This window comes from Procambarus clarkii, chromosome 39 (genome assembly GCF_040958095.1).
Source record: "Procambarus clarkii isolate CNS0578487 chromosome 39, FALCON_Pclarkii_2.0, whole genome shotgun sequence".
In the NCBI taxonomy this organism is placed as follows: domain Eukaryota; kingdom Metazoa; phylum Arthropoda; class Malacostraca; order Decapoda; family Cambaridae; genus Procambarus; species Procambarus clarkii.
The window spans coordinates 6,439,873-6,452,203 of record NC_091188.1 but is presented as its reverse complement, the minus strand read 5'-3'; the positions used below and the strand labels follow the sequence as shown (position 1 = coordinate 6,452,203).

The 12,331-nt window shown below is 43.0% G+C and overlaps 2 protein-coding genes across 2 annotated transcripts; both read left to right on the top strand.

Moving 5' to 3' along the window:
* The first annotated feature begins 4,112 nt into the window (after positions 1-4,112).
* LOC138372483 (glutamate-rich protein 6B-like) lies at positions 4,113-4,748 on the top strand. Its single transcript, XM_069337952.1, has one exon. The coding sequence runs from the start codon at positions 4,113-4,115 to the stop codon at positions 4,746-4,748; it is 636 nt and encodes a 211-aa protein (XP_069194053.1).
* A 5,174-nt stretch (positions 4,749-9,922) lies between these two features.
* Positions 9,923-10,456, top strand: LOC138372482 (ookinete surface protein PIMMS43-like). Its single transcript, XM_069337951.1, has one exon. The coding sequence runs from the start codon at positions 9,923-9,925 to the stop codon at positions 10,454-10,456; it is 534 nt and encodes a 177-aa protein (XP_069194052.1).
* Positions 10,457-12,331: the final 1,875 nt, after the last annotated feature.

The window sequence follows — 12,331 nt, the reverse complement described above, 5'->3', positions numbered from 1 at the left end:
CGTGACTAATGCTCTGGCTTCTTTCCTCCCCCCCCCCCTTAACCTCACCCCTTTGCATTTGCCGGCTGAGGTAGTTCTCTCTCTCGTTTTTTAAAATCTTCATTACAACCCAAAATATTTCTTAATTGACTTTTATGGCTAATTATAGTTAGCTAATTAGGGTAGCTTTGGTACAGCTAGATTCTTTAGGTTAAGTTAGGCTAGTTTAGATCAGGATAAATTAGGTTAGGTTAGGTTAGTTTAGGAAAAGTTAGGCTAGTTTGCATAAGACTTGGCTTGGTTAGAATAGCAACCTGTCCTCAGGGCAGCCGGAGATCCACTGGGATTAATTACTCTAAAACCAATACGTAATTAGTGCCATTATCTACTTTTTATACATGTTTAGGTTTTATTACGTTTGGTTACGTTCATACCGTTAATACCATGTATTATTGTCATATATGTGAAATATGAAATTTAAAAACTATTTGCATATCCCTAAGAATTTAATTTACTAAAAAACTAATTCTTCAGACCCTTTCAAAGAAAAAGAGTTCAGCATATACTTTTCATATTTTAAAACCAACGCTTTATAATACAATAAAGTTTTAACTTAAGAATATTCTAAGTTTAGTACAAAGATTCATTTGCCAGTTTACAAATAAACTATTTATGTAACCGCAATGAGCTTTCGGGCCATCACAAATATCTAGATAACTATCTAGGTGGTTTAAGGGTAGATGATTTGGTGTCTCGTTCTGTTTAATTTTCTCTGAAATAAACACTAGTAATCCACCTAAAAATTTTAATGTTAGTAACGTAAAGAGAAAAAACTGTAAAATTCAGCAGTGTTTAGTTTCATTGTACTTGTTTCAAGTGCTAAGGTCAGAGCTCAATTATATTAAATTAACAACACAATTAGCGCGTATAGTGTAGTAAACTGGAAAAATGTTTTTAAATTGTTTCCCCTTGATGTGTCTTACTAAACTGTTTTGCATGATACGCTCTTTCTAACAGTTTGGTGACATGCTCTCTACGTAACTGTTTTTGCAAAATGTAGTCTATAAATTCGTTTGGCCTTCTGTATTCTAGTGAACTGTGTTTTGTGTGACGCATTCTTACAAACCGTTTTTACATAACGCACTTCTGCAAAACTGTTTTTTTACCGTATCGCCTCATGCAAACTGTGTTGACCAAGCCACACACTAGAAAATGAAGGGACGACAACATTTCGGTCCGTCCTGGACCATTCTCAAGTCGATTGAGAATGGTTCAGGACGGACAGAAAAGTCGTCGTCCCTTCATTTTCTAGTGTGTTGATTTGTCAACTTCAGCCACGTTATTGTGACGCATCGCCTCATGCAAACTGTGTTTCAGTGACGCACTCTTGCAAACTGTTTTATGTGACGCCCTTCAGTAAACAGTAATTTCCGTGACGCACTCTCCAAAATATATTTTCCAGTAAACAGATGCTGAGTTCCCACAGGCGTGTCCATTGTCGCCGCTAGATAGCGTCTCGCTCTTGAACGCGGGAACATCAGGAGCCAGATTCACGAAGCAGTTACGCAGGTACTTACGAACGTGTACATCTTTCCTCAATCTTTGACGGCTTTGGTTACATTTATTAAATATTTTACAATTATGAAAACTTCCCAATCGACTGTTATTATTATTATTATAAACAGCCTTCTGATGCTTCGGAGCTCATTAACTGTTTAATAATTGTAAACAAAGCCGCCAAAGATTGAGAAAAGATGTGCAGGTTCGTAAGTGCTTGCTTAACTGCTTCGTGAATCTAGCCCCCTGGCCACCGGCAAGGTGCGCGTGCTCGTGCGCCTCTCTACCACAAATCTTGTTCTATGAAATTACCCGTCGTGGCGAAAACTATATTACACACACCGTCTTTATTATAAGTGGCAAGTTTAAATATACCATAAGATAGAAAACGGGAAATTACATGTCTAATACTCATGATAGTTTTCACTCGCTATGTTTCTACTGTGGTTAGGTGTCACTATTCTCAATGTACGATAACACGTTATCTCCCATTGTTATGGTGGGCGAGGGATATGTCTGTTGCTCTGGTACAAATGCGTTTAGAGGAGAGACTTCCTTGGATTATTTTGGGTGATAATCACCCTCAATACTTTCATGCGCCGCTTAGGTGTCTTTAGTTACTGATGACTTCGAGAGTACCAATGAACGGGCTTTAATGTCGCGGGCATGCTTATCACGCATGCTCACGATGCACACAGCCACAAACATGCGCACAAGAAATGCAAAACAACAAGCCAATATCGCTACCATGTATACTTCCAAAGGTGTTAGAGAAAATAATAAATGTTAACTGAATACCTGGAGAGTCTTAGCTATGGGTGGGAAGCTAAATCTTATCTAGTTAACCAGAGTTCTGCGATTGGAACTGTACGTCCATACCATCAACTGGCTGCTCACTGCACATGGACTGCCGACGGTGACGGTACCCGGTGACCCTCTTCCAGCTCCTCCAGCTGCTGCCGGCCCCACAACCAGTCTGGGAGCAGGGACACCACCCACCCTGGCTGCCCGTCCCAACATCGACATCACCACATCTGAAGACGACGACGGACCACCGGTAACTCCGACAACCGACACCAGGAGGCGACACCGACGTTGACGAGAATGGCCTTGCGACCAACAACGACAAACGAGCCGTCTATGTTCTCTACATTGCGCACAGCAAGTTCAACAACAACAACGCAAACACCAGACGACAACTGAGCCACAAATGTAACCGGATAATCAGCACGAAAGACGTCAACAAACACCCGTACCCGCCATGAATGTCCTCGCCACCTCCATGAACTCCTACACTGACCTCACCACACTGAAGAAAAGAGTACCACGACCAGGAATTTCACCGCAAATTCCCAGACGAACAAATTGAATTCCTCGAAAAGAACGACGATCCTGATGGTACCAAACTACCGACGTTATTGTGTGCACAAGTAAAGCGTCGCTTTGCACATTAATAATAAGAGTATTTGTGTGCACGTCTGGTGACTTACTGCGTGTGTAAAGGAAGAAATGTATACGTTTATCACTCAGAATGTTTTGTAATATGTTGATTTTTTGTGATGTGTCTATTTATATATAAACACGTTGTACTGATACCTTAGTAAAGTTATTTCAATTTCAATTTCAATTCAGTTTCTGCAATTGGATGACTAAAGGATAATGGATCGGTGACCTGCACATTTAATAACTGCCAGATTTAATGCACATTAAATGTAGAGATTGACGTGCACATTTAATAACGTTTCACACCATGCCACACAGCAAACAAAGTTGAAAAAAATAGGTTAAGGTTACGGAAATATTATTAAAGTGAAAGAATACCTATTACGCAGAAAACATAGAGCAAAAGTGAAGAGGGGAAGTGTCAATACTGTCCTCGAGAAGTGTCATAGATCTATGGATCTATGCTATGACAGACATGATACCTAAGGGAATACTCAAATGAGCCAAAGAGTCATAAGAAAGAATGTTTGCAGAATCCACGAACAGTTTCAGATGCAGATATAATACAGCCCAATAGGCTCAGGAACCTGTGCAGCAGGTCCCCTCTTGCCTCTCGATTCACAGTTGAGAGGAAAGATGAAAGAGCCGAAGCTCAACAACTAGGTGAGTACAACTATGTAAGTTAATACACACACACTCACCAAATAGATGAGTATACACTCACACATGCACTCACACTCAAACACACACACTCAAACTTCAACACGATTAACATCCGCTTCACTAAAAAAAAATGGGATGTTGCAATTAAAATTCATTTCACTTTTGATATACGATGACGCTTTTGAAGAGTATATTTTGTTAATTATCATCACATGACAGAGGTAATTTCCGGACATGAAATAAAGCGAGCAACAGTTTGTTCTAGCAGTTGTGTAATTAACCTAATATCTCTGTAACTCCAGCTTGGTGAAGTATGAATAATGTCACTTTATGCCGAGCTACGTCAGCTTGGTGAAGCATGAATAATGTCACTTTATGTTGACCAGACCACACACTAGAAGTTGAAGGGACGACGACGTTTCGGTCCGTCCTGGACCATTCTCAAGTCGATTGTGTAAATGACTACGTAAATGTCACTTTATGTCGAGCTGCAGGAATATGTCGAGCTGCAGGAATATGTCGGGCTGCAGGAATATGTCGGGCTGCAGGAATATGTCGAGCTGCAGGAATATGTCGTGCTGCAGGAATATGTCGAGCTGCAGGAATATGTCGGGCTGCAGGAATATGTCGAGCTGCAGGAATATGTCGAGCTGCAGGAATATGTCGAGCTGCAGGAATATGTCGGGCTGCAGGAATATGTCGAGCTGCAGGAATATGTCGAGCTGCAGGAATATGTCGAGCTGCAGGAATATGTCGAGCTGCAGGAATATGTCGAGCTGCAGGAATATGTCGAGCTGCAGGAATATGTCGAGCTGCAGGAATATGTCGAGCTGCAGGAATATGTCGAGCTGCAGGAATATGTCGAGCTGCAGGAATATGTCGAGCTGCAGGAATATGTCGAGCTGCAGGAATATGTCGTGCTGCAGGAATATGTCGAGCTGCAGGAATATGTCGAGCTGCAGGAATATGTCGAGCTGCAGGAATATGTCGAGCTGCAGGAATATGTCGTGCTGCAGGAATATGTCGAGCTGCAGGAATATGTCGAGCTGCAGGAATATGTCACTTTATGCCGAGCTACGTCAACAGTATTCAACAAATATCAATGATGCATGTGTGACTCTGCAACATTATATTCTGGTGAGTGGCATTACCTTTGCTTATTATAATTTATGGCTGTAGTAAAACGCTTCTAAACAAGACAGTTTACATTGTCTGCGTGTAACTGTCGCTATTGGCTGCCGACCCTAGCTCCTGGCGCTATCACACGTAACAACAGTTTTGCAAAGATTTCGACAGATTTTTCATTACTCTCGTCCAAAAGTTGCGTCTTGTAGAAGAACCGAGATATTCCAAATTTCACCAGAAACAGTGTTTAGGCAACCAAATTTTTGTTATAGACCTTTTTTTTTCAATGATTTCAACGGTGTTAAGTACGTTTTCAGACTAAATGTGTTGATTAAACAATACCTGTAAGAGAGAATGTTTGTTTACAAAGATTTGAAGAGGTTTTTAACTCGTATGGCACTTGTATATTTCCTGTAATATCACATTTACTTCTCGTAATATTTAGGTTAGTTTACGAGAGCTTTTTTGGGGCATTCAACTTTTATGGGCTTTTGGATAGAATCATATGTGTTTGCCTATTGGTGGTTACTTATTAGTGGCTAAAGGAAAATGAGGTCTAGCTCTTTATGCCCAACCTACTAACCCTGTTGTCCTTGTTGAGTTATTATTTAACTATTCTGGAGTTCGAAACCTTTGTTGAATCTTACTCTAGTTGGGAATGGAGGTGGTTTCCATAACTTATTTCTTTGCATTCCTATTGTTGACGACTTGTAAAGGCTGCGAGTATTTCCTTACATTTGGGCTGGACGGTAGAGCGACGGTCTTGCTTCATGCAGGTCGGCGTTCAATCCCCGACCGTCCAATAACGTAGTTGAGCACTATTCCTTTCCCCCCGTCCCATCCCAAAACCTTATCCCGTCCCCTTTCAAGTGCTATATAGTCGTGATGACTTGGGGCTTTCCCCTGATAATTCCTTCCTTCCTTTCATTTCTGCAACTCATTTCAGTTTCCAGCTTTTACCAATGTTCTCCTACCAGCTTCCCTTATGATGCCGATGTTGGAATCGTATCCACTCTCAAATAATTATAATTGTTCTTAAATAACTACCGATTCTTGTAGTTGGCTTTCCCTTATTGTGTTAGTACTTCCTGCTTTCCATTCTCCCTTTCTCATGTTCATTAATTTACTCTGGTTAGGATTGAATTCTAGCGACCATTTGTTTGTTCACTCCTGGAGTTTGTCAAGGTCCTTTTGTATTTTTTTTTCAGTCTTAATTGGTTTTATCGTTCCTAATTAGTTTTGCGTCATCTGCAAACTTTGACATGTAGGAGGTGAGGCCAACTGGTCGGTCATTCACGTAAATTAAGAACAGCAATAGTCCCAAGACCCAGTCGTGGGGGATCTCACTTGTCACATATTCCTGCAGCTCGACATTATCTCTCTGAATGCGTCTCTTTCTTTTTCTTCAGGTACTCACTTACCAAGTGAGGTACCAACCAGCTATGGTGATGAACAGCTGGCTGACGTGCTCAACCATTCGGCTGTGGTTGAGCACAGCCGAATTGAGCATTAATGTTGTTGTTGTTGTTTAAGATTCAGCTACTGGGAACAAAAAGTTCCAAGTAGCACGGGCTATGGTGAGCCCGTAGTGGACTTACCTGGGACAGGAGCGGAGCTGTAACTTGAGGGACTACCCGGCAGGGATAAGGAATCATTCTAAGTGCCAAAGTTATTGACAACATAACAAAAAATTTGCATATAATATAAAAATCCAATATCCATCGGTAAGACTGAATCATATGAATGATTTATGGAACAAAAAAAAATGGCCTTTGACACCTTGTTTTCAGTGAAACATCAAACGACAGAGTCATGGCCACACTCGTTGCACATTACTGATGCATCAATAGTCTTCAAAGAGAGGGAAGCTAGGGACCTTCAAAAACATTAACCTAACCCCCTACCCCCTTCCCCACTAGACTCTCGTTACTGCGGACTTAGCATCATGTTTTTCAACCCACTGCGAGATCATAATGAAAAAATACTCCGTTTTTTGTTGTTGTTTTAGATTCAGCTACTGTAAGCAAAATTTCCATGTAGCACGGGCTATAGTGACCCCCCGTAAAATATTCCGTAGGAGAGGCACATCAGACCTCAACTTGTTGATATACTGACTCTTTGTAACGTATCGGAATTGAAGGGTGAAGGAAAAGAAAAAATGGGGAGGGAGGTAAAGAGGTGGAAGGGAGATTGAGTGGTCATTGGAAGGTTATATCTTGAGGTTATCTTGAGATGTTGACCAGACCACACACTAGAAGTTGAAGGAACGACGACGTTTCGGTCCGTCCTGGACCATTCTCAAGTCGATTGTCTTGAGATGATTTCGGGGTTTAGCGTCCCCGCGGCCCGGTCCTCGACCAGGCCTTCTTTTTTGTTACACACCCCCAGGAAGCAGCCTGTAGCAGCTGTCTAACTTCCAGGCACCTATTTACTGCTAGGTAACAAGGGCATCAGGGTGAAACAAAATCTGCCCATTTGTTTCCACCTCCACCGGGGATTGAACCTGGAACCTCAGGACTACGAATCCGAAGCGCTGTCCACTCAGCTGTCAGGCCTCTGTGGAAAGTTGTCGGAAAGGGAAAGTTTAGAATGAGAGGGAAAGAATGAGATCAAGGAGGAAAGTAGAAGAGTTTAAAGTAAGAGTAGCAGTATAGTAGAAGGATAGAAGGTTGCTGCCACAATCCGTTCAAGTTAATCATATATAAGACAAGGAATGGAACTTGTCTGCACAACAACATATCTGCTGTTATCGTGTATCAACTGTAAGCATGTACTCGTATGACCAAGAATCTTTGTCATAATCCTAAGCCAGTAAACTTCAGAGAGCTCTCCACTCTAGCTTGCAATATATCATAGAAAATCCAACTCCTAGGGATCACAATTAAAGGCAATTTAATAAGTGGGTTAATCAATTATATATATTTTCCATTGTATATTTACTCATATGGATATCATAATTCAACCATATCACCTGATATTCGAATGTCAACATTAATACACAATTTGAGTCACCACACAAGACACTTAGAGCACCTACGACTGACTGTCCCTGGACATCACACAACGCCTAAGTTGAAATCACAATATACGTCACCTTACAAGTTCACCCGCCAAAATCTCTGAGACTAAGTTTGATAGAGAGGTGGGGGATAAATCTGACAGAGTCCCCCCACCTGACCTGGGACGGTCAAGTCTAGCTGCTGGAACCTCTCTCTAGAGTAGTAGTAGTAATAGTAGTAGTAGTAGTAGTAGTAGTAGTAGTAGTAGTAGTAGTAGTAGTAGTAGTAGTAGTAGTAGTAGTAGGCATCCATCAGTCTCAGGAGACTATGGAGTTGGGCTCTGGTTGGTGGTCTGGAGTGGCCTCACCAGGGCGCAAAGCCAGGGTAGGTTGATTCGGGGGAGAAGCTGTTACCCAGGCAGCAGGTCCCCCCTCTCCACGGCGCTGAAAGTCTCCAATGGAAAGGCATATAACCTGACCTCTAGAGTAGAGGTCAGGTTATCGCTGTTCTCCTCAATCTCAAATGTACAGTTCCACAGGTATTTATGGGGGAACTGGCAGCTAAGCTCCGTACACCAGAAGATACCCTCTGGCTATCTACCTACCCCCAATAGACAGCGGCTTTGTTCTTTGTTGATAAGCTTTTTTAAATAATTCATATTTACTATGTAGTAAAAAATGTGTGAAAAGAGAAGGGAAGTCAGAGAATACATTATTTATTTGAATAATGCATAATGATTCCAAGTGTTAAATTATATAAATAGTAATTAATCTTAAGTTTTTATTTCAAATGAAGTTTTAAAACTTTAAAGTGAACAGATTAAGTGTAAACTCCATCGCCACCATCACCGAGTGACACCACAAAGGGTTATGGGATTATTACAGTTAAATTATTACCCTATCTAATATTTACTAGGCGAAGGGTCCCACGCTGAGTAACTGACTCCCACCGTGAGATCACCACCTCAACGGTGAGTAACTGGCTCCCACGGTGAGATCACCACCTCAACGGTGAGTAACTGGCTCCCACGGTGACATGACGGTCAGATCACCGTGTTAGATCTCAGTAACCTGAGTCTCGAAGTCACTTATACTGGTGAGGTTCCCTCTGGACACCCGAGTGGGAGCCTCACCACTGGACACCACCCCTGTGGGAGCCCCACCACTGGACACCACCCCTGTGGGAGCCGCACCACTGGACACACCAGTGAGAGCCTCACCTCAGAAGACACGATCAACTGCCTTCTCTGTCATATCCCTCAGAATGCTGTTTTTTGTGTTTAATGCTGATATCTTACTCTGGCTGCAAGTGCTTACCTCATCTCCCTGCTCCTCGTTAACATTCAGCAGGTTCGATTATCATCCCAGATATCTTGGAGGATCAATACTTCTCCGATATCGTTTACAGTGTCCAGGAATTTACCGTGTTTCCTATTCCTGCGACGCCCTAATGCAGTGCTCCTTAACGCCAAACTTTTTCTCAGCAATCGGGATTCGATATCGTTGATTCTGCTAGTTCAGTGACTTTATTTTCACGGTCGGGACTGCGGACTCCGAGTTTCTTACGAATGGCACTCCGGGCCCCCCTCAAGTTTTGCTTCCAGCGTCTCGGTAATCACACATCTCTCGTCTGTTTGTGAACTGAAGACCAAGTTCAGGTCTGACTTTCATGGCTTTTCTTACCCGAAGTCTTAGTTCCAACACCCAATTTCTGGCTACCCGGCCGCGGTCAGCCACAAGACGGATTGAAAGGAGGAATCTATAGAACAGCTCATATTTCACACGTGTTTGTGTAGGTCCTTGAAGAAATCTTTATCGAAGTGCTTTAAGGTCTTATCAGAATTATATATATTCTGATTTTTGTTTGTAAATAAAATATCGAAATTATAATGTATGTTTAAGGTTATAAAAATATACTTATTCGTTTGACCGCCTATTCTGTCCCACACAACTTCTACATATAGACTGCTGGTCCTCTTCCCTTCACCACCTGCATCCCACCGCGTCAGGGTTCCATCCCACGCTTTGGAGCTCCATCCCACGCGTCGGGGCTCCATCCCACAGCGTCGGGGCTCCATCCCACAGCGTCGGGGCTCCGTACTGTACTTAGAGCAACCTTGATCATATCATTATGGACACTACGCAACAAGGGAGAAGATGGAAGACACCTACACCAGGCAACAGGAAATGGAAGACACCTACACCAGGCAACAGAACATGGAAGACACCTACACCAGGCAACAGAACATGGAAGACACCTACACCAGGCAACAGAACATGGAAGACACCTACACCAGGCAACAGAACATGGAAGACACCTACACCAGGCAACAGAACATGGAAGACACCTACACCAGGCAACAGAACATGGAAGACACCTACACCAGGCAACAGAACATGGAAGACACCTACACCAGGCAACAGAACATGGAAGACACCTACACCAGGCAACAGAACATGGAAGACACCTACACCAGGCAACAGAACTTGGAAGACACCTACACCAGGCAACAGAACATGGAAGACACCTACACCAGGCAACAGAACATGGAAGACACCTACACCAGGCAACAGAACACGGAAGACACCTACACCAGGCAACAGGAGTGGGCCTATTATATTAATATTGCCTCTCTTGCCGCTATTCAGCAGTCCACAAATATATTGGAGAATTACTATCACCGCGAGTAGAGCGGAGCAACATTCCACAAATATTTCTCAGAATTATGCTTCTCTGTGAAATTCTGAATTGAGTTTCTCACCCACGTCTGCTAAACATAGATATATAATACATCCGCTATAATGCCTTTTCATCGAGATGCGGATTATACAAACGGAGATATTATAGGTTTTATGTTGTTATCTCACAACCAGGGATAACAAGACCGTGCTTAGTTGGGGGTCGTCTGTTGTTCCCCAGAAAGGTGTGATGATCACCTTTGTTAGGATTGATGCTGAGTTATTGCTCACCCTCAAATAGAGTGATAACTTGGGTGGGTTGGGATATCTCTCTCTCTCTCTCTCCTCTTACGTGTAAATATCATTTCGTTATCACACGTGTTGGCGAGATATCGGGTCCTGGGGCACGAGTAGAGCTTCAGGGACAGCTGAGAATACAAGGAGTCATTGCATTATACTGCGGTACAATACAATGCTGACTGTATTGTATTGTAGCACAAAATTTAACACTGTCAAGGAGTTTAGCCGTCACAGAGCATTCTAGAATATTCCGAGATCATGGTTTACCCCATCCACCTATCCCAACTCCTATCCTGTCCTCGTATCCCTTGCAAGTGCTGGATAGTCACACCGGTACACACAAATCACAATAGCGTGATATATCAAATGAACAAATCCACAAAGGCCGTGATGAGGGTTCGAACTTACGTCCAGGATGATCCCAGACACCGGCTTAATGCTCTCTACTGAGAATACCGTGTGTGTGTGTGTGTGTGTGTGTGTGTGTGTGTGTGTGTGTGTGTGTGTGTGTGTGTGTGTGTGTGTGTGTGTGTGTGTGTGTGTGTGTGTGTGTGTGTGTGTGTGTGAGGACCTCCGCGGGTGCCTCTCGTTGGTCAAGATAGGAGCCGGCCGGTGCCTAACAGCTAAGGGCATCGGAGATCGAACGTTGACCCTGCTATAAGCGAGGCCGTCGTTGTACCGACCAGTCCGAGGAACAGACCACAGTTTTTTGTTGGTTTTAAAGAAAACTTGAACGTTAAAAGGAGATTGTTTCTCTCCTATAACCCTAGTACGTGTATAGAGAACACCACATACGGGGCATCTTTAATTATACTTAGTTAAACATGTATTTAGTCCCTGCCAATTTCACTGTAAACAATACAAATCATATATGATGCCATTATAAAGTGCTAAACACTCTGCACTCAAGTCGTGAGAGACAGTATGGTACCCAAGTGTGCACAATCCCATCATCATAACTTTCTCCCAACCTACAACATTATCGAATCATGGATTACTTTCATAGCTGTATCAAAACTCTGATCAGCAAGAGGCACCAATATATCGGTGTGAATGGCACTATAGCTCTCTTCCCCCTCTTCCAATAAACGGTAGAGTCCTTGAGCATATTATACTCGGTCCTCGTCTCTAGCTAATACCCTTCGGTGACTTAGCCAATGTTAAAGTTGGACGAATTCTTATTGGTTACAAAGTTGGGCGGTTGTAACACAACAGGAGAGTGAGGTGGTACGGTGTACCGCGGTGGTACAGTGTACCGCGGTGGCCTCAACTACGATACTACTGCACTACTGAGCTTAGGTCCGCAGTCAGTGAGGCTATAGGCTCCAGGCACCTCCCGGTAGCTAGGAGCTGCAGTGAGGCACACATCTACACAAACATTTATTTGGAAGTTACTGTGTTTCCTCCTTTCTCTCTCTCTCTCTCTTTTTCACTCTTTTATCACATTAATTTTTACACCACTCCCCTCGCCCTGCCAACAGCCTCCTCTCTCATATCTCCATCGCTGCTCCTTCACCCCAACTCTCCATATTCCTCCCCTTGTGTCATGTACCCGCTGGCAGGTGATTACTCTCTCTGTCTTTCTGT